The sequence below is a fragment of the Diachasmimorpha longicaudata genome, chromosome 3, assembly GCF_034640455.1.
Source record: "Diachasmimorpha longicaudata isolate KC_UGA_2023 chromosome 3, iyDiaLong2, whole genome shotgun sequence".
Lineage (NCBI taxonomy): Eukaryota > Metazoa > Arthropoda > Insecta > Hymenoptera > Braconidae > Diachasmimorpha > Diachasmimorpha longicaudata.
Window position 1 is genome coordinate 7,114,407 of NC_087227.1, and position 20,928 is coordinate 7,135,334.

The 20,928-nt window shown below is 39.9% G+C and overlaps 4 protein-coding genes across 12 annotated transcripts; 2 read left to right on the plus strand and 2 right to left on the minus strand.

The window, feature by feature from the left end:
• Positions 1 to 123: 123 nt before the first annotated feature.
• Positions 124 to 12,280, plus strand: LOC135160269 (uncharacterized). Of its 6 annotated transcripts, XM_064116638.1 has the most exons (7): positions 180 to 198; positions 500 to 894; positions 1,621 to 2,150; positions 9,127 to 10,465; positions 10,788 to 10,865; positions 11,101 to 11,277; positions 11,564 to 12,280. In XM_064116638.1, the coding sequence occupies exons 3-7, from the start codon at positions 1,663 to 1,665 to the stop codon at positions 11,603 to 11,605; spliced, it is 2,124 nt and encodes a 707-aa protein (XP_063972708.1). In that variant the 5' UTR covers positions 180 to 198; positions 500 to 894; positions 1,621 to 1,662; the 3' UTR covers positions 11,606 to 12,280. The 6 variants fall into 6 exon arrangements, with proteins under 6 accessions (XP_063972707.1, XP_063972710.1, XP_063972709.1 ...); XM_064116637.1 differs by having other exon boundaries at positions 124 to 894; XM_064116640.1 differs by having other exon boundaries at positions 124 to 894; positions 1,635 to 2,150.
• Positions 12,281 to 12,815: 535 nt separating this feature from the next.
• LOC135160300 (ribonuclease H1-like) lies at positions 12,816 to 16,001 on the minus strand. Of its 2 annotated transcripts, none has more exons than XM_064116707.1 (7): positions 15,743 to 16,001; positions 15,328 to 15,444; positions 14,594 to 14,689; positions 14,424 to 14,531; positions 14,150 to 14,317; positions 13,804 to 14,071; positions 12,816 to 13,462 (listed from the first exon to the last, which is right to left on the minus strand). In XM_064116707.1, the coding sequence occupies exons 1-7, from the start codon at positions 15,814 to 15,816 to the stop codon at positions 13,373 to 13,375; spliced, it is 921 nt and encodes a 306-aa protein (XP_063972777.1). In that variant the 5' UTR covers positions 15,817 to 16,001; the 3' UTR covers positions 12,816 to 13,372. The 2 variants fall into 2 exon arrangements, with proteins under 2 accessions (XP_063972777.1, XP_063972778.1); XM_064116708.1 differs by having other exon boundaries at positions 15,647 to 15,786.
• A 409-nt stretch (positions 16,002 to 16,410) lies between these two features.
• Positions 16,411 to 18,216, minus strand: LOC135160305 (ribonuclease H1-like). Its single transcript, XM_064116719.1, has 4 exons — positions 17,994 to 18,216; positions 17,408 to 17,809; positions 17,002 to 17,266; positions 16,411 to 16,773 (listed from the first exon to the last, which is right to left on the minus strand). Exons 1-4 carry the CDS (start codon positions 18,098 to 18,100, stop codon positions 16,690 to 16,692), a joined length of 858 nt encoding a protein of 285 aa, XP_063972789.1. The 5' UTR covers positions 18,101 to 18,216; the 3' UTR covers positions 16,411 to 16,689.
• Positions 18,217 to 18,257: 41 nt separating this feature from the next.
• On the plus strand, positions 18,258 to 20,792 carry LOC135160294 (uncharacterized). 3 transcript variants are annotated; one of them, XM_064116700.1, is made up of 6 exons: positions 18,286 to 18,424; positions 18,597 to 18,672; positions 18,751 to 19,106; positions 19,348 to 19,619; positions 19,846 to 20,080; positions 20,416 to 20,792. In XM_064116700.1, exons 3-6 carry the CDS (start codon positions 18,818 to 18,820, stop codon positions 20,592 to 20,594), a joined length of 975 nt encoding a protein of 324 aa, XP_063972770.1. In that variant the 5' UTR covers positions 18,286 to 18,424; positions 18,597 to 18,672; positions 18,751 to 18,817; the 3' UTR covers positions 20,595 to 20,792. The 3 variants fall into 3 exon arrangements, with proteins under 3 accessions (XP_063972768.1, XP_063972769.1, XP_063972770.1); XM_064116698.1 differs by lacking the exon at positions 18,597 to 18,672 and having other exon boundaries at positions 18,258 to 18,424; positions 18,730 to 19,106; XM_064116699.1 differs by lacking the exon at positions 18,597 to 18,672 and having other exon boundaries at positions 18,258 to 18,424.
• The last annotated feature ends 136 nt before the right edge of the window (positions 20,793 to 20,928 follow it).

A 20,928-nucleotide genomic window follows, 5' to 3' on the forward strand; every position in this document is an offset into this window, starting at 1 on the left:
TCGCAGACGCCACGAGGTAGCCACCCCTGATTTCCCTCCAAAACTTCCACAAAGACATAAACAAAAACAATCAAGTGTCGCCATCTTTGATCTGGTATTAGAAGCTCCGTGACCAGAGGTCACTACCCCCTCGCAATCAAGCAGTTAAGGACAGTTCCGTGGAATTTTCGTGTCGTCCTGGTACCCCTAGTCCTTCTCGTACGCATTTTCGTCCTTTTCATCGTTCTCATATCCTTCAAATCTCGCAAAAACCCCTTGTACCCTCAAAAATTTTGTCATCATCTGGGAATAAATTTTCCCACCACATCACCAATCCAAGTGTTTTTTTTCTGAGTTCCGGTTCATTCGCTTAATTCTTCTCAGTCTCTTTCTCTCTCTGTCTCACTCCGACCATTTTTTCTAGTCTGAAAATTCCATTCACTTTCTATTTTCCATGTTTACGAAACTACTGCTGTGATTATATCCCATTTTTGTGTTTTTCATTTTGTGAAAAATGAAGTCTGACCCTCGACGTTGGAAATTCGTGAGACGAAATGAGTGAAAAAATTGTCAAGTGAAAAAAGTTGATCTAGTGGTGAAAAAAACAGTTTTTCACAAGTGAAAAGATTTCTGGAATCGTTTCTAGGATTAGAAACAATGAAAATTGTTAACAAATCTTTGTTACAAAGTGTCTGAGATATTTTTGATTTTTTTTCGAGTGAAAAAGTGGCGTTTCGAGTTTTTCGGATTTTATCGACAAGGACAGGGTTTTTTCGGTGTTTTTTGGATGGAGGAATCTCTCGAAGGACTCATGGTGTTCCTCAGAGGTGTGAGGATCCTGACGTTGTGAAGGAGTCCCCCGGCGGGAGGGGGCATTGGTAAATTTTTTTGGATTCGGGGCTTTCCGGAGTTCTGGTAAATAAAAAGAAGGAACATAACCTCTTTTCTCTTGGCTAAGGGGATTACCGACGGGGAAAAATGCCGATAAAGCCGGTAAATTCTGCAGGTCGATAAAATTGTTCAGAAGGGATGATTTCAAGATTTTTTATTTGAGCTTTAGCCCCCTTTATACGGTAAGGGTCACTCGAGACGACCTAAAGTTTTGATGACCTTTTGGGATTTCCACAGTTGAAGGACCAGTTTCATTATGGGTACCCATTTAATTAGTTGACGTTATAATCCAATTATTCTCTAGATTGTCTTGTGATCGTCAAGGGCATTTGACCCTTCGGATACCTGTTCCACTTTCATAAACCTTTAACTCTCAATCAAAAATGAAGGTAGAACTCTCATTCTTTTTCCTTCTAGACAAGGGTCAGAGATAGTACGGGTCAGGCTGATTTAACCTTTCCCCTAATCTCCATGTTACTCGACCCTTGAGGATCATTTAACCCTTTCGGCAACCGGCTGCCTCTCAAGAACATTTGACCTATGACCTATGAACTATGAGATCCTTCCACCAGTGCCTCTCTCTCTCTCTCTCAAGAGCCTCAGACTCCTGAGAGTGGTTTGAGGTTTCTCATAAACATTTGAACCCAAAGAGCACTTTGACCCTTTCCGTCATCTAACCCTTAGCTAAAAGGAAAGAAAAAAACCATCATTGTATTGAATATTCGCCCTTGACAAATAAAAAATTTCTAGATTTAATAAAACAGGTTTCTTGGTCATCAGCGATGAGCAGGAATGTCGGATAATCCAATGACCATTAATTCCGAGGACCGAGACGCCTCAGTCTCCGTCTCGCCCCAAAAACCGAGCGATCTCGATTCCCCCAAGGACAATAAACATGTTCCCGATCCCAAAGAACCTATTCCGGAGTCTCCACAACCCAAGGAAGAACCGGAAACGCCGATAAATCCGACGTTACCCACCGACGATGAGAAAACTCGGGAGAAAAATTTGCAGTGCGAAAAAATCTCGGGTGAGGGTGACAGTGAGGAACCGGAAGTAGGCATTGTGGGACCGGCGACTGCTGCTGGTGATGTTCTCAATGATGAAGAGCTTCTTGATGTACCTGTGAAGGATTCGGTCGCCGAATGGATCGAAAAATCAGCTAAGGAAAATGATGCCTCCAACAATGGGGGAAAAAATACAGCCAAGGATGGTGCTCCACAGTCAACCAGGAAGTCACAGAGAATTGTCACCAACATCATAAAGAGGAGTATCAAATGGTGAGGAATTTGATCATAATTATTTCGAGATCGATATAATTATAATTGAAAACAAAAATTTAACTTAATGATGGAGTTCATTGATACTACAAATTAATTGCACGATGTCCCTTCACGAATAATATTATTTCTTAATTTGGGAGATGAGCTGGAAAAAAATAGTTGGAAAAATACTGCTGAGAAGTCCATAGAATAAATTTTTGAGAATTAAATCTATTATCTGAAGAAGAGCCAGACAAACCAATTCAAGAAATAACACTGGAGGAGATTCTTCTGACCGATTTCTCGTTCCCAATGGGCATTCAATTTCACTAATTAATTACCTTTTCGGAATGGCGAGGGTTTCAATTGTGACGCGTGTGTCGTGTGTAATTTTTATTGTGCAAAAGGCGACTGAAATGTGGTGGGGGGGGGGGAGGGGAAGAGCAATGAGAGCTCCATGAAGACTGTTTAGGCTTTTTACTCTGGTAGAATGCTCTGAAAGGAAATTTTCATTCTGATCGTATCTTCTCGTGAATTATTTTTAATAATTTTCCTGTGGATATCTTGAAATTTGGGAGAGAGGGAATTATGCAGAGAACCCTTTGTCAATTTCTAATCTCTCGAGATGGTTATCATCACCATCATTTTGCAATCTTTGCAGCTCTAAGAGGCTCACCAAAAGCTCCAGCTTATTTCCATTTTTCGTTAAACTTGGTTTGACGTATTGCGAATATAAAACCTTTAAAGTAAACGTTTGGTACCAGAAAAAACTCGAGAAATTCTCCAAAAACTCCAGGTGACGTCAATTCTCAATGAATAAACAAGGATCATATAAAAATCATCATCTGAAGGAAACTTTTCCCTTAAAAAAAGCCACGAAAATTGTTTAGTCTTTGGGGATATATTTTAAGCCCTCGAGGCACGTCTGGTTGTCGCATCCCTCCGTTTTTCCCCCCTTATTCGCCTCATAATCCAGAAGAGAAGAGAGCGGTACCATAGAAACGGTACCGTTGGCCCAGGGTTGGTCGTTAACGCATCCCGTCCACTCACATTGCCTACACGAATTCTCCCCTCTACCTCTCCCTCTGTCTCTCTCTGTATCGTCCAAAATGGACCTCTCTCGGGTTTCTGGCCTCCAACTTCCCTTTGTCCTGACGCCAGATGTCTTGGTCCCAGTTTAACTGCTTCTCTCTCGCACTCGTTGGTCTGTCGTGGATTTTTTTTATTCCTCATCGGTCTCCTTTTGAGTCCGAAACCTGGCGAACCCCTCGATGCCGCCTGAAAAGGTCGAGTTTTGGTACCTGGAAACCCGTAAATTCACGTTCAACCGATTATTTCAAGATTTTTGGCGACTCCTGGCTATCCACCGATGGTTCAGGAGTATTTTTGATGAAATTAAATGGCGGATCGACTAGGGAACACTCTCGGGAAACATTAGGAAGGATATATTGTTCATTTCAAATGGAATGAGTTTATTTTATTGAAGAAATGGTAGAAGGGTCCAATCAATGTGCTACCGATCTCCAGAAATCCCCAGGCAGAAATCCACTTTCAATCTGCTCATTAAAATTCATCATTTCTGCACGAATTGTTACTTCCAGACAGTGAATTAATCATCGTGTTAATTTTTTAGGATCTTAAAACCTCCAGGTTGTCCAGAATGTCCCTTTCCAGGGTCACATCATCGACCCCAAAATCTAATGACTCTTCATTGTCATTCCTTTTTTGATAAAATCGCCTCAGGAAATATTAGATAGAGTCATAAAATCACTTCTGTAGAGCATTGAATTTCTAAGGACTAGAGTCATCCAGAGGTTCCATTTACGTCGAATCTTTATCGTGACAAAGTCCCAACGAAAAAGGCCCCTCATTATGTGAATTTTTTTGAATCCTCAGGGTTAAAAAATGTCTAAAATGTTCGTTTGCTAAAGCTCCATCTTGAAAAAAGTTCTAGCCGGAAATATTCTCGCCAAGTTCAACACTCTAGGCTGGAAGTTTCGGAGCCTCTGGGTTCTCCAGGCTGCATTCACCATGAAAAAGGGGGAGGGTGAAGGGGCGAAGGGGATATTGGATCGTGGCAGGGGTGGAACTTGGGGTTCGGTCGGGTATTGATCCTACGAGAAACGCAGTGGGGTTTGTCCCATCTCATCCTCTCTCTCCCTCTGTCTCTCGTTCTTTCTCTCTCCATCTGACGAGCGAAAGCCCCACCTCAAGGATGAAGGGACCACGTCCCTCCCTTTTTGTTGCTTCTCGCTCTCACTTTCATACCCACGTGAAGCACCATGTAGTGAGACCAACTGGGGGTGGTTGCCCTTAACTTCACTTGTATTTCTGACGCGAAAAACCGAGGAGAGAAAATTCCCCATCAAAGGGAGTAATAAAAGGGAAAGGAGATGCAACTGTTTATTTAATTTCGCTTCTGCTATTTTTTCAAAAACAAGGATAAAGAACGAGTTAAATTGCTGGAGGACAGACTGATTTATTGGAGATGATTGAATTGAAATGTAAATGAATTTTTTAGAATTTTCTAATGAAGTTTCCACGACTTTCAATTTTAGAAGTCGATGGAAATCGTTCTGATGATTGGGTCAGAAGACATTTTCGACGAGGGCCGAATTTTCCACCAAAAATATTTAATGACGTTTCATCTCAACCATCTGGTCACCCACATAATTCCAACGAAATTTGAATCATCTCTTATGACAATCACTCAGCTATCCCAGAAACCATCGGTTTCTGCCAAAAAATCCCATAATATATTTATCTTGAAGAATTTAATTTCCAGCACAAAAGGTCGAATAAGATTTTCGTCTAGACCCATCCATTATCAAGATATTTCTAGTCAAACGTCGACCCCAATATCAATTAAACCTGAAAAAAATCTTCAACGTCTTCAATTTCCCACTCTCAACGTCTCAATTAGTCCCCAAAAATCCTCAACCATCATCAGCCCTCCCGGCCCCCTCCATTCAGAATTTTCAACCACAGTTGCTCCTGAAAATACTGATTTCCTCAATGAAACATTCTAGATTAAACAACAAAAAAAAAATCATCCGCCTCTCCTCTTCTCCCCTCTACCCTTGATTCCCCCCTCCCCAGCATAACCCCTGAGCGCCCCTGGTCTCGGTGCCGCCACACAGAGTCCCCAACATCATTGGTTCACCGGTTCACGGTGGCTCGCTTCCTCAGACACGAGGCGAGCACGCAGCTGCGAGAGAGACTCTTCTCTTAAAAAAAAATATATATATATTCATTATTCCAGTTGTAAAAGCTACAACTCCGGCTCTTCTCCGGGGCCCTCGTGACTCCAGTGAACGATTAAAAAGTGCCAAAGTGATTCATAAAGTCTAATTGTGACTCCTCCAAAGCCACTGAAATATTTCAGGGGTAGTTTTTGTACAAGTGAAAGTGTGACGTCACGTGTGGAGCGATAATTTCGTGTAAACAACAGTTCCTAACCTAGTGCAAAATCATCTCCAGGTGCTTGTTGGTAATGAACATTCATGGCAAATGATTTTTGGTGATCAAGTGGAATCGGGTGGTGAACATTTTGGTGGATCATTGAACTCGTGGGCTGTTTTTTTTTTTTATCCAGAACACTCACCAAAATGGTACCTTATCTCCATTATCTTTGGAGACATTCAAGTTCAAACATTGTCACGAGCCAGTGATAATCTCGATTATTTTTTGGGTGAAGTGAATCGGAGGAAGGGATGACCTGGGAGGGCCTCAAGCCCTGACGTCAACGATTATTGAGGAAAATATATTTATGGAGAAGGGAGAATGGATTCTAGGGGGATTGAGATAATCGTGAGGATGAGAAGATAATACCTCAGGCATTTCATTTGAGATTAATTTTGTAGTGGAGTAAAATAAGACTGGACATTTAACTCGTGATAATTTTCAGATAATCTCTTGTTATTTTTGAGATACTCCTTTGGAAAATTTGCGACAATTTTGAGTGGAAAATGTCAGGACATCATTTAGTGAATTTCATATCCAATTTCATCGCTGTTGAGATGAAATAGCCAAGATAATTCGCCACAGAATATTTTTGGACATAATCACAGAATCTTCCAAATAATTAGGAGAAATAATTATCATCGTAGATAATCTATCGTCCACTTCCGCAGCCGGAGGATTCATGTGCTCCAGGAGATAACGACATAGTTCTCGTGATAATCACCGTCGATATATACTTTCCAAAAGATTGTTGAAACATTTTTGTGCCATTATTTGTTTGGATAATCATCTTGAGATAATTTTTTTTTTCGATAATTTATCGATTGTTGATGAAAAAATGCCTCAATGTGCAGTAGCAACATGTAGAAATAGTCACCGACGTACTCGTGGCCGTCGTATCCGTTACCATCGATTCCCCCAGATACCGGAAGTACGTGCTAGATGGGTACGCGCCTGCGGACGTCCACCCCTGTCTAATGGCGATGTACCATTTAACATACAGACAGCGCGTATATGCTCTTTACATTTTACGAATGATTCGTACGAGAAAGACATGGAGCATCTTGTTCTTGGACTTCCGGTGCGCAGCAGACTGCGCAGAGGTGCTGTACCAACAATTGGTGTGCCCGTTAATGTGCAGCCGGTGACGAAGATGCTTGTTGAGGACGCCAAGAGGTCAATTCTCAAGGTCGCACATGGTAAATATGGTAAAGAGGGAAAATACGGGGACGAGAGAATTCACGATGCCAACGAGGGAATGAGATACTACAAAAAATTTGACGATGATGATGGACCTATTTGTCAGCAGAAAATGTCCCCTGAACAGCAGAAAATGGCGGGCATTGATGTGCTGCTTGCTCTCGGGCTCAAACCAGCATCACGGTGAGTTATGGACGGAGGTTTTTGGGTGTAAGGGCGTCAAGCATCTCCAAGAACAGCTTGAACGGTGATATTTGGTTATGAATAAATAGGTTATGAAGAAAATAGGTGCGATGAGACCATTTGGGCGTTGATATCAATATTGCTAGATCAATTCATTATTTAAAGGGGGTGAAGCGACCCTCCGGCACCACGACCAGATTTAGATTAATCCCACTGATCCACAGTTTTTCTACCAATTATATATCCCAGGAAAAAAACACAAAGCCCCTTTTGGAGATTGTTGAATTTCCTCCAAACAATCTTTAACGAAATTTCCTACCCCATCTCCGAGATAATTCGCCTCAAATGTCGACTCAAAGGCTTATGAAGGCACCTCTTTCCTGCTAATTATCTAATTATGAACGATTCATTAGTTCTAATAAAAAAATGTCGCGAGACATTAAATCTCCCCCAAAACATCTGTAAACTCTCCTCCTAGAACCCACCATTTTCGAGATAATGTCCCCCAAACATCAATTAAAATCCCACGAACCTCCACAACTCGCTGCACTAATCCCCTCCAAACGTCCTTCAACAAAACTGATAGCAAAATCATGAAAAAAGAAATTTTTTTTCATCTCGACCTATACCAACAATTTACCTTAATTCTAAATCGAAAGTCACTCTCGCCGGTTCGCCTTCGTCTTTGACCTCTCTAACAAACCGTGTACATGTCCCCCACTAGTTTTCATCAGGGCAATACCTAAGGCGTCTTGATGACGCTACTAGTCACGATTAGACTAGTACAGCGGCAAGTACGTAACTAGTGCTGTCCCTTATCGACGACAAAATTCCCTTTCACTTTTCACCGGTGTAACAGGAGAGGGAGTTAATCATTATAATCATCACCTAGGCATTATCATCCCCCGTTTCCTTTTGTCTGTCACTGATCTTCAATTGTTGTGATAAATATGTAAAAAATATTGAAGTGAGTGGGGAACAATGGGATCTGGAGATTGAAGAGTTGTTTGAGGAGTACGAGAGGAAAATACGATGACACCAAAACTTGCTAACGTCGCCGGGGTGCAACGAACTCTAGTTGGCGCTGGTTGCTAACATCCTCCATCTTTATCTCATGTGTATTTTTCTCTTTTTTTTTTCTTTATGCGGGATTGGGAGAATTGAGGGAATTGAGGTTGAGTTTTGTTTGTGGATTGATGGAGGGTTTTGAGGGGTGAGACTGATGGAGGACGTGGCCAGGACGTCGGGATTGACAGGGGATTATTTTTTCTGGTGAAATCATTGGAGACTTTTGACTCTTTTTTTTTTGCTTTCGTCTTGGGAATGTGAGGTTCGGAGGGTCAGTTTACTGGCGAAAATGTTCTCGGTTTTTTTCGGCACAGGTAGTCATTAATTAAGAATCACTAGAACACTGTCAATTGTGCAAATTTTCTGCTCAAAGTTATGAATATTTTTATTCATCTTCACGGGGCGATGACGACGAATATTTTTCGGTCTTAAAGGGAAATACGATAATTTGTTTAGGTGAGGGTCAAATGGTTTCGAAGGTCACTAATTGGTGATAGTGATGAGGACCAAAAACTCTGGGGAGTTACTAGTGGGGGTTAGGATCAAGGGCCAAAGGATCATTCAACCTCAATCTTAAGCGCCAATAAGGGTCATCTGCCCGTACAACTATTTCACCCTCATCTAAAAATAACCTCAAAATCAACAGACGTTTCTGTTCCCATGTGAGGGTCAAACGACCCTTAATCCTTTGTTGTAGCTATATTCGAGTATTCATGCGCAATAGGAGAAACCGATCGCGCACGCATACCACGTGAGAGGAAGCGAAGGGCCTCAAGAATTCAAAGGGTATCAAAGTGATCGAAAAATGTCGTTTGACCCTCAGCTCTAGACGTTTTCAAGGGTCTTCCACTTTAAAACCAATAAAACAATTTTGATTTATTTGTACTCAAGTGAATCTACTTAAATATATATTATTAACTACAATTAAATGAAGAGTTAACCACCTGCGAGGGTCAACCCCTCAAACAACATCGATTGCGGAGATAATTTTGAAAATGACAAGATCGAAAATTCATTAAAAAAATTTCATGTCCATATTTTCTCCGGCAGAAAAATTAATTAATTTTTGTTTTAATTACAGTTTAAATAAAATGCACGCAATGGACTGTGCAACATCGAGTCCATCGAGTGGTAAGCCTGAAAAACGTGAAGACGAGTCGAGAAGTTCTCCAAAAGTACCTCAAAATCGTCAGAATGGTGCTGCCCTACCAGAAGAGACAGCAACCCCTACAGTAGTGAAGAAGGAGAATCAATCGGATGACGAGGCAACCGACATCAGGAAGAAGACGAGGAGTAAAGAACGCAAGAGAAAATCAACGGAGGATCCATTCTCAAACGGTAATCCTAAGAGGATATGTTTCGAGCAGCGAGAGAGATTCATCGACTCTTTGGTTGGTTGCGACAGGATTAGCGCTGAGGAACTAGCCACTAGAGCTGATGAACTACGTGCTGAGGTCCAAGCTCTGGATGAGTTGGCTCGTGCAAAAGAGATGGAGTGGAACGAGATTCTCTCCATGAGGAAATTGAAGGAAGAGGCCTACCTGCGAGTCGAACGAAAGCGTCAAGTGATGGGCTTCCTGGAGAATACCAACGGCCAAATAACTGAGAGCATTCCCCCAGCCTCTCTCTCCCTGACCCCAGACTGGGAGGCCCCAGTGCCACCCCAGGAAGCCCCAGCTCCGACTGAGTCCTCCAAGGCCTCTCCGCCCCCTCAGGAGCCCCCGGTTCCGACAAAAAAATCACCAGATCCCCAGGTACATCCCCAAAAATCTCAAAATCGACAGCTGACTGTTTCCCAAGTGTCAGCAAAGCCACCCCAGGAGCCAAAACATCAGAAGAGAATTCTCGACGTTCAGTTAGACACCAGACAGATTGGCGAGGGCAGACAGGGGCCACTTCTCGATGTCAGATCAGTTATTGCTGAGCATAGACTTCGTCATCCTGAGACTGTACCCAGAAGGGGCAGGAGAATGAGGAATTCCGTGAACATTGGACTTGCAGCTGGTGGTGGATTTGTCGAGACCATTCACGATTCCAGGCCATCCAGCACAGATTCATGCAAGTCTGGATCAAATCCTGATGTTAATTACAAAGATATTCATCTTCAATTTGCCAAATTTGCGAGACAACAGTCAGAAACAACTGGAACAAGTGGTAAAAATTCACAAAATTATCCAGACGTTACGTTACATCCTGTGGCAGCTGGACCAGTTGCTACACCTGGGGGACAAAGTGGAAGTTTACTGCATGGTATTTTGACCAAGAGCCACAGCCCAAGGCCCACTACCTTCTCACCGACACTTGCCAAACTACTCACAGCCCCTGAGAGGGAGAGGGGACAGGTGCAGGTTGCTCAGATGGTTCAGGGATTCCAGGGAAACAGTGGAGTGTCAATCAGCGATCTTCTCAATTCTTCTAAGGTGAATGATTATTTGTTTTGCACTCGTTACTTATCCCCTGCGGCGACTTTTCCTTATCTTATCGATATTTTTCGGGCTAATTTCTTTTTATTACGGTGAATGCAAATGGGCATAGCCTGCTTTATTTTATCTATCAATTATAATTTTGATTGTGACGGAAAGTTTAAAGAATATTTTTTTGTTGTGCTGAAGGTGAGCTGATTGGTTAAAATGTTGGATTACATTTTTTATTTTACTTCGTAGGCGTCTTCAAATACAACTCATCCCATATTCATAAATTCGTAATTCTTTATTTCAATTCGTCTTTTCCATTTCATTTCAGGCAAGACGGGAAATCACAATAACTCCAGTGGGGAATACTCCAATACAATCTTCTCATTCTAACAATGTTGTTCATGTGGTAAGCAGTAGTCAGTCATTTTTTATAACAATAGTTATTACAAAAATTCTACATTAATATCATGAGAACTCCTATATTGGGATTAGAGTTTTTATGAATTTTTTCGAACGTTCCTGAATTTTTTCTCTGGCTTTCCATTTTCCGAATGAAATTTATGTTCGTACAATTATGAAGGGAATTCTCCTGAGAATTTTAGAGATACTAAACCTTACTCATTGTTCATTTGTGATTGCAGGAGGATGTGGAAGAGGATAACTCATTGATAGAAGAGAGAGACTCGAGACGAACCTCGTCTAGGGAGAATCGAGAAGATAGGGACACACCACCGAGGTGTCAAGGGTGCCAAGAGCGTGCTGCACAATTCGTGTGCGCTGGCTGTGGAAACCAGTGGTACTGCAGTCGAGAGTGTCAGGTAATTATCATTACTCCATTAATATTTGTTCTCCATTACCCAGAGAAAAGATTGAAACCTATTCCATTATCTTTTTTTTTGGTTTTGGAGTGAAAGTTTTATTTCTCACAAGTCTTTAGGATTGACATTAGGATGGTTTTTAGAGCTAAATAAACATAAAAAAACATATGCGACTGAATGCCCGCTGATTTCCCCTCAATTGCAAATAAAAAAATCCTGAATTTCTCAAGTTATTAAATTGATTAATTATCCGTGCATCTTAATTGCGTGATTTACTTGTTTTCAGGTTTCTGCTTGGGATGAACACTCGGAGGTGTGTTCTGGCTAACATTAAATGACTTCTCAATGACGTTTTAAATTCCCAAAATCAATGGAGATAATGCAGCTCAGAAACGTCTATTGAATAATCTAGTCAAGAATAAAAAATGAGAGAAGTCGATCACCCAAAACAAATCATAATAAAATTTCTAAAAATAGTTTTTCACTCGACACTTACACAATTATATTTTTTACGTAATTGTCTGTGAAAATTGAGGCTAAGGACCACGAGAACATTGAACAAATGTGAAAATTTCAAGACTTGACGCGACCAGGGAGCATTGTGAGGAAATATTTGGAATAATTTCACAAAATGAGAATGCCAAAATTTCGTTATAGAGATTCGTTAAATTTCCTCACTCAAGACCACGTATTTTATTATGTCTTTATGTTATTATTCATGAATTCAATTCATTGTACTTTTTTTCGTTTTTAATTTGTCTCCATAGCACTTTGAGTGTAGTGAGATCAATTCGTAGGATTTTTTATACCAAAAAAAATAATTAAAATGTTTTTATAAACTTGAGCAATTGATGAGTTTCTGCGAATTTTGATTCAATTAATGTTATAACGGTTAATGAACACATAATGGGATTTTTGATGGTTTCAAACGTGAAATGAAACGAGATCTACAAATCTGTAAGATTGAAGGACAAAGGTAAATAAAGTTTTTAAAATATAAAAATGGCTAATTAATTAATTATTAGCAGAGAACTTCATGGACTTCACGATAAACAAAAAGCGGTTTATCGTATTGTTTCGCGTCAGAAAGCTTAGAATGAATTAATTGAAATGAAAGAATATCGAATGTGGTTGGGGAAAGGGAGAAGGAAACTTGAGCTGTTTTTCGATTATTACATTCCATGGAAATCTAGCTGGATTCATATTTCACAGCTGTAGACGGTGTGACCTAACTTTACGGACGTTCTCCTGCATGCGCAGCACGGAAAGCTGATTGTGTGCGCAGGTAGCTGTGACATACAATTTGTTGTGATGTTTTTGGTGTTTGATGTCAACATTCGTCAGTGAGAATTGATAATACGGAGTGACAATTTTTTTTGAGGGTTGAAATGTCGAGACGTCAGGATTATACAGCGGATGTGACAACTCTGGCTGAATTGGCTGGTGTCAGTGCCTCACCGGCTTTTTTCAGGTTCGTTGTGGCAAACATAACCTCCAAAATTATTGTTACTAACTTTTAATTAATGATTTTGGGATGCTCAGGATAATTGATGAACTTCTGGAGATGGGTGTGACTCCAGAAAACATCTACCACCTTCTCAGGCGCATTAGTGGCATGCCATCGAGAAAGGAAGACGTCCCAGGAAGGTCTGGGCCTTCCAAACACTGACTTCTACTTACACCTCATAAAGTTACTAAAAACCACAAAATAAATTGACTTATTTGCAAACATTTTTGTTTTTATTCTCATAAACTTAAAAATTATTTTGCACTGAGTGTACCTTAATAGAGACGTTTAATATAAAAAATCCCCGAGATTTTTAATGGTAGTAAATGAAAACTAGTTGTCATTTCATGGGACTTCTTCCCATTTTGGTAAAAAAAAATATTTTTAATATCTTTGAAATTGTTTTCGATCAGAAAAATTCATAGAATTGGAATAGAAATCTAGTAGAATCGCGGTAAAATTCATTAGGAAAAATATCCCGTTTTTATATTGAATATTTTCTGCGATTTTTGCGTCATACATAAAGAAAAAAAAATATGTGAGTAAAAATAAAATTAAACCATAGGATTGTCTGTTGACTAGTCCACTTCATTCTTCATTGGACTTTTTGGCTCCTTCTTTGGCCAACGCATCTGCTGCCTCGTTTCCTTTCACTCCACTATGTGCAGCTACGAATTGCTGTTCCCAAAAAAATAACAATCAAGTTATGATAAAACAAGTACACGTTAGAGTAGAATTTATTCATCAGTTTTTTGGCACCGCAGATTATTCATCAACTCCCTCCAAAAAAATTACCGATCGGGTGTCGATCAAGTAGGAATCGAGAGGTCCATCAAAGTTCACTACTACACAATTGTAATTTCGAAAATTCTGCGATAGTGCGTAACTTTGCAAATTTTGCTCAAAAACTTCATTAAAAGATGAGCTTTCTTATCATAATTTACCCCTTGACTACCCCATGATTTTTTTATTGCGTTCCACTGCTAAATTTAAACAAATCTTTCTAAAGAGTTACTCACGAAGTGCACATCCAGTTTCTCCATACATGTCTTGAGCTCCTGCAGCATTTCTTTATTCTCCACAGGCTTATTCCGAGCGTTCATGAAGCCATTCATGACCCAAGTACTCCACCACTCTCTCATGCATTTGATGATATACTCCGAGTCCGTGTAGATTACAAGTTTATCGATCTTGAATTCCACTGCGATTCGGCAGGCAGCAATCGCTGCCTGGATTTCAGCTACGATGTTGGTGGCTTTGGATCCTTCCACTGCCGCCGACAGATTACTAAACGATTACTCGATAAATATATGTACCATTTATTGATTTGAGTGGGCAGTCTCAACAATTATCGCAAAAACTTACAGAGGGTGATCGTGGCCCCACCAGACTCCAATGCCAGCAGTGGCTCCAGGAAGTCCATTCATTGGAGACGATCCATCGGTATAAACTTTTACCCTCCCCTTCTTATCTTTCTTGAAAGTGATATTTTCAAGGGGATTGGGTATTTGGGGTTGAGCATTCTCACAGTAACTGAAAAAACGAATTGATAACTCATCAGATATATATATTTTACTAGAGAAGGGATAAACCAGTTTAAATTGGCTTGGCTTTTATCATATATCCAGGGAACTCTTACTACTCTTTATGCCCTCGTCTCTTCATGAACTTCTTGGCGTCCAATTTACATTCAAAGACTTTCCAGTCACTCCCCTTGTACCCCAAGACTTCATCCTTACAGTTGGCCCTGGATGAATTTAAATAATTGAGAACGATTTTCTTTTTTTTTCTTTGTAAATTTGTATTTACCAGAGGGTGTAGAGCCCTGGACGCCTTCCCACAGCGACCGCGTAGAATTTTTGGTGAGGATTGTGTCGTTCTTGGTGTGTTCTTTGACATACGAATCTAGGGGATTCAGTGGAGAACAAAAGAGAGATAAATTCGAGTTGTACTTAAGTTTTTGTTCAATTTCGATTCCAAAATGAACAGTTGAAAAGCCTTAAATTGTTTAGCTACAAGAAATCGGCGGAAAATACATAGAACCTTATGTCATATGTTCTGAAATTTTGACGACTAGTTCGTGGAAAATGCTCGCCTGCGAAATTCCATGGAACTGGAATGGTAACAGACTATGGGACGGACATATTTTCAGGGTTTCAAAGAGATATATCAAACATCTGTGACAAACCACCACGAATCTCACCCCGTGTTATTGCAGCAATGCACAAGACCCAAAGGTCTTTTAACGCCTTAAGCCCTTTTTTAATATAAAACCCAGAATATTTCTAATGGCCCTCATAAAACGTAGGGTCCAAATAATCCGGTCCTAAGTCCCTCGATGGGTTTGCTCGTACCTCAATGTGAGGTATGAGGTGTGAGGTCCTCACACGTTCTGTTTGCATTTTCAAAACTGTATTTCGTAGGAAAGGGAATGGTTTGTATGGCCTCGAAAATACTATCACCGAGAAAAGTTGATATCTAACTGATAAGGCAAATCAATGTTTTCTGAGAATATGTAACTAAAAATAAAAAAAAACACTCACTCAAAATCGCCTTCCGTCATTCCCTGATTTCTCAAGTACATGAAACAATCATCCCAACAAAAAAATTTGCGATAATCACAATAGCTAAACTTCAAGACCTGTTCTTTAGTATCCGCCCTAGAAAAACAATTAATAAATAATAGATTGAGTAAAACAAAAGGACGAGGTTAAGAAAGAATATCCTTTGGGAAACAAACACTAAGGTGATGAAGCTGAACGGAGATGCAAAATTTGTAAAAATTCGAATGACAAATGAAAGGGACATCGAATGAAATGGCAAAAAGAATCGTTATCCACGCGTCAAAAAAAAGGAATTCACCATCATGTTAAAAACAATTTTTGCATAGTAAGATTGCGGAACTAGTTGTTGTCGATGTTTCGTTTTACGCTGATGCACTGATGTTATTTATCTCACCAATTGTCGTAGATCCCAAGCACTCGGCCGTTGGCGACGGCATAATAACCCTTTGGCTTGTGAAACCACCCCATTGTCGACTAATTATTTACCGACAAAAAATACTCTTGATCTGCCAGGAAGAATTTAGTATAACTCAGCGAATTCGTCGGTTATAAATACGCAGATAACGTTAAATGCCGGAAAATAGTGAGACTGGAAAAAGCGTGAAGGATCGAGGAATAACGACTAACGCTGACCCGGCCTGGCCATTACATGAAGTTTTGTGAATCCCCCCTTTGTATGTCGTTTCCAACGGAATTGGCCGAATCTATCCGACCCTGGAGGAGCCGCGCATTGTAAACAGAACGTCGAACAATACGTGTCCCAATAGCATTTTTCTGTTATGGGTTTTTGCCTTTTTTTTTCTAATTGTGCTGCATTCTTTACGCACTTCTATTTTTTTTTATGTACGGGTCCGTCCAAGTGGAATGTCTTCGTCACGACGAATTTTCCCATTCATCTTTTATTCTATTTATTGCATTTTTCTTTGTTTATCAGTTTATCGTTTCACTGGATAAAAAACTTTCGACATTTTGTAATTGTTTAGAGATAAAATTCACTGCGAATGGAATTTCTGGTTAGCAATTTGTTTAGGGTAGAGAAATAGTTTTCGAGAAAACAAAAAATATTTTATGGGACCTGAGAATTTTATTACAACAATTCCATGTGACAAATTACTCCATATCCGTCTGCATGAGTATACATTGCTGTTTAAATCCAAAAATAACCACAATTTTGCAGGGAATTGAAAGCTGGTCTTTTTGTCTCTTAAATCGTACACAGTATCTTAACTAGCATATCAAGCATCTTAAATAAACAAAGTAACACAAAAATGGTTTATTCAGGTAGAAAGTGGATATAATGGATCCCGATAACTCCTGGACCCCTGGCAAAACAGTTTCACTTCACTTGTATGATTCAGCTCCTAATCGAGCCAATCTGTCAGCTTCCTCGTTACCTCGGATACCAGAATGTCCTCTCACGTGATTCTGTAACCATAGAATACTAGGACATTATCTACATTGTTGAAAAAAATATTAAGTTCCTAAATATTGCAGAGGTGGTAAAAACCCCATGCTACTGATAAAATAGAGAGCAGAACTGATGAAAAAAACTGTTCGTTAAATACTATTGGAGCTGTTGATTATTATTATCGAATGTATGTCGTTTGAGGTTAATGGGAATGAGCCATTGGTTTTGGGAAGTAAAATACTCACGAATTCGTAATCTAATCCAGTGAGAGCCTGCTCCATGTCTATTAACTCCTCCTTATTTATCACCGGTTGATTCGATGCAGTTTTCCACCCCCTACGTTTCCATCCAGGCATCCACTGCGTCAGGCAGCTGATCAAGAATTGAGAGTCGGTGTTTATTCTAATCTTGCACATTCCATTCTTCTTCGCGATCAGAGCAGCCTCTGTCACAGCCTGAATCTCTGCATTGTTGTTTGTTGGACGGCCCACTACTGGTTTAGCAACATTTCTGACAACAAAAATGGAGACTTGAAGCAGTAGTTAATTTTAAGAATGTTTCTTCTGACATTTTCGGCTGAAAATACTTATTAGCAAGATGACTGGATTTTTCAAATTTGAGAACAATAAAAATCTTCCATGTTCTACTCACAAAGGATGATTCTCTCCAAAATAGACACCAAATCCAGCTTTGGCTCCACGATAGCCATTTCCAGAACATGCACCATCAGTGAAAATGTCGACACGATTCTCAGAATCAGTATTAAGAGCACTGGGGTACTTGCCATGAGCTTCATAACCCTTCCTGCCCTTCTGAAAACGTAGAAAGTCTCTCAGAGGGCAAGGATCTGCTTCCTCCTCGGTCTGAGACCTCTTTTTTTTGTCTCTGAAAATTGTTGAATATGGCTGGTACCTGGCTGATGCCTTTTCAGCCCTCTCTTTGCCTCCGGTTCGTGAGGCTCCAGCTGTAACGAAGCTCTGGGCTTCTGCTTTGGCATTGAATTTCTTGAAAGCAGCTCCAGGAAACCTGTCCACTTGTGCTTTACACTCATCCCTGGAGACGAGAGTAGAACATAAAAATCAAGATCACCAATGGTCGTTCTGGTTCACATAACAATTTTGTCAGTCGACAGTTCAATTTACCAAAAAGCACATCACGTTTTGATTACTCAACTAATTACCTTATTGCCAATGAGAAATGGAATGAACAGAATATTGTTACACGACATTGAACTTACCAAGTCATATAAATGCCAGGATTACGACCTTTTGCCACAGCATAATAAGGCATTTTGAGGAATTTTATGGGTGAATGGTAGTTGAATCCAAATATAAATCTTCTCATTCACGTCGCAATTCGTTACAGGTTGGTGGTAGCGTCGACTTACGAAGAGTCTTGAGGAATAAAAACAAAGGACGATGTAAACACCAACGGCAACGTGTGGAGAAAACGACTCTACCTTTAGCAGGTTAAATATGCCCCCTCCACCGTGGTGCGCCATGTTTGTTTACTTGACAAGAATGAGGGTTTGACGCTTTGATTTGGCATTTCAGTTTATTTAGTTTTTTTTTGTTAATTTTTCGTAGTTTTTTTTTCGTTGTTTTCTGTTTAATTCTTTAGTTTTGATGAGATTGAGAAGTTTGTAGGCATGAAGAACATCAAAACAAGGTAAGGAGTGGAGTATCATTGATTTTACAACTTATAACCTCAATTTTGTAATAATTTGTAGTAATCATTTTTTGTTCTAAATTTAATTGAAAATAACTCAATAATTGCGAAGTACCATTCGAAATATTTAATCTAATATCAAAACAAATTTTATAACCTTAAAAATGGGAAGTGCAATCCACCGTGCAATTGAATTAATCAGAGCAGTTGTAATGTCGAGTTCGTTTTCCCCGTTTCTCAAATAATTGGTAAATTAATAAAATAAGTTCTTGACATCGTGAATATTTTTTTATTCATCATGACAGTCCATTAATTGATCACTTTAGCAATGGAAAGGAGACACTGGAGCGATTTGGGGACCAGGGTGGTTTTTTTGACGTCGTTCTGAAGCCAATGTTCCAGCAGGGGCACGAGGGTGAGCTTTTAAGTTGGTTGAAGGAGACATCCCTCATCAGATCGTCGTTCAATTGTCCTCAGCCTGAGTGTCAAGCTCGAAGCATGACCTGGGTTGGGGCGAGACTGCGTGACAGGTACAACTGGGTCTGTCCCAACTGCAGTAAAAAACAAACCATCAGAGAGGGCTGTTTCTTCAATGGAGTAAAGACTGACTTTAAAAGTGCACTTATGCTTGTCCTCGCCTGGTGTCAGGATGTACCTTACGAGATAGCTGCTCAGCATCTGGGTAAGTTCACGTCGAATTTGGAACTGTCTCTGTTAGTTCGTTTCTTGATAAGTATCTTAAAAAACTACGGAAAATGGATCTTCTTTTAGATCAAAAGAAGTTCTACAAAAAACTTTCCATGAAAATTGTCAATTTACCTTGTTTCACTACTTCATTTCAGAATTTCTCTTTAATCCTCTTACAACGGAAATGATTTTTTGATTATAAAAGTAAAATTCCTGCATTTCAATGCGTTTTTCAGAAATCAAAGAACACATTGTCAAGAAAGTCTACGAAAAATGTGGAAAAGTTTGTGAATATTACGTCGATTCACATCCAGATGAATTTCAAGTTGGTGGTCCAGGAATGGTTCTGATTGTCGATGAGTTCCCTGGGGGCTACATGGTGCCAGAGGGGATGGACGTGACTACAACGAAGAAGAGGAATAACAATTCACACACGATACTCTGCATTGCTGAGGCCAACTGCATTCCGCCCAAGATGTGGCTGCACATGATTCAGGCGATGCCAGAGGTTACAATCGAAAGACAAGTCCAACTAAACTTATTTCCTCAGAATTACTATCAGTTGTCAAATTTACAACTCGATTCCTTGCACTCTCTCGGTTTCTTTTTCAACAAATCACAGTAATAATTTCAAGGAATGACCTATTATAATGATAGAAAAATTGTTTAACGCGACTTTGGAATGATAGTAGTGTTATGGATGAATAATTATGAGTTGTTCGCTTGGTTGTCAGCCCCTGCCCAAGGCAGCGAAAGAAAAGAAGGCCGTTCAGAGGTGTGGTATGGTAGAAGAAGCTATAAAAGTCATCACAAAGCAAGTTTTACCAGGGAGCTTCCTGGTCGCCAATCGTCGGGCTCGATGCTGCAATTATGAGTCTCTTCAAGAGCTCAAGCAATATGGAGTATTCAGTGTGGAATATTTACAGACGTTCGATGGCCTTGGTCACCAAAAGCTACTTGGCAATCTAGGTAATTTTTTTGTGTTCTCAGTCTATATTATTTTTTTTTTTTTCAGAAATTATGAAAAATCAAATTTTGCTCTCGTGACCCCATTTCTTCGATGTCCGAAGACGTTCCCTTTTGCTCACTCTCCTCTACTCATTTTTATCAACTCTCTTTTATTAGTTCATCAATGTGTCGTCCCATGGGAGGATAAAAAATAATTTAAAATGTCTCCACATTCTTCTTTACATTACATATTAAATAATTTTTTTCTTGCCCTGGTTGATTAATATAATTTTATGACAATGTTTTAACTATTATTAATCCATAAACTGTTAGTCAATATTTATTCGATCTTCCAGGGACAATTTGGCAGAATGGGGTCGATATTTGCGAAGAAATTCAGGAGTCTACTCGTTCTCTGGCTCAATCAATAATCTCGACTCACCTTTGGAAACAGCGATTTGGCTACCCGTCGTCCTCATCACCAGCTTTTCAGTGCATGCTCAATCACATAACCGAATGTTATCGTTTCACATGAATGGATTATTTCTAAATATCGAGGTTTATTTCCAACTTTGAAAAAAGCAGAGAGAAAACTACGCAATTTTTAGTTTGGAATATTGAGAAAATCGACTCGTCTTTGATCTCCAATAGCTGGGGAACGGCAGAGTGAAATTCCTCGATTTTCTTCCACTCTATAGATATTTTTTCAAGCTTTGAAATGACTTTGAACTCATCCATATCGCATCGTTGGGTGAAGAGATATTGACAAGTGAAGAGTGATCCTTTTACATATTTTTTGTAAACAAATTTTGGGAACGTTAGTTCCAGTTGCTGACGAATTTCCGAGCAATAGCCTCAACCTGGGGCGT

Coding starts and splice junctions, on each gene's coding strand:
- LOC135160269 (XM_064116636.1), top strand. CDS start 6,433: ATGCCTCAATGTGCAGTAGCAACATGTAGAAATAGTCACCGACGTACT. Junction 10,866..11,100: donor CTAACAATGTTGTTCATGTG/GTAAGCAGTAGT, acceptor TTGTGATTGCAG/GAGGATGTGGAAGAGGATAA. Junction 11,278..11,563: donor ACTGCAGTCGAGAGTGTCAG/GTAATTATCATT, acceptor ACTTGTTTTCAG/GTTTCTGCTTGGGATGAACA.
- LOC135160300 (XM_064116707.1), bottom strand. CDS start 15,816: ATGGGGTGGTTTCACAAGCCAAAGGGTTATTATGCCGTCGCCAACGGC. Junction 14,532..14,593: donor CCAGGGCTCTACACCCTCTG/GTAAATACAAAT, acceptor AAATTCATCCAG/GGCCAACTGTAAGGATGAAG. Junction 14,318..14,423: donor AGACGAGGGCATAAAGAGTA/GTAAGAGTTCCC, acceptor TCGTTTTTTCAG/TTACTGTGAGAATGCTCAAC.
- LOC135160305 (XM_064116719.1), bottom strand. CDS start 18,100: ATGAGAAGATTTATATTTGGATTCAACTACCATTCACCCATAAAATTC. Junction 17,267..17,407: donor TTTGGAGAGAATCATCCTTT/GTGAGTAGAACA, acceptor TTTTGTTGTCAG/AAATGTTGCTAAACCAGTAG. Junction 16,774..17,001: donor CTGGATTAGATTACGAATTC/GTGAGTATTTTA, acceptor CTATGGTTACAG/AATCACGTGAGAGGACATTC.
- LOC135160294 (XM_064116698.1), top strand. CDS start 18,405: ATGAAGAACATCAAAACAAG. Junction 18,425..18,729: donor ATGAAGAACATCAAAACAAG/GTAAGGAGTGGA, acceptor TCATCATGACAG/TCCATTAATTGATCACTTTA. Junction 19,107..19,347: donor GATAGCTGCTCAGCATCTGG/GTAAGTTCACGT, acceptor TGCGTTTTTCAG/AAATCAAAGAACACATTGTC.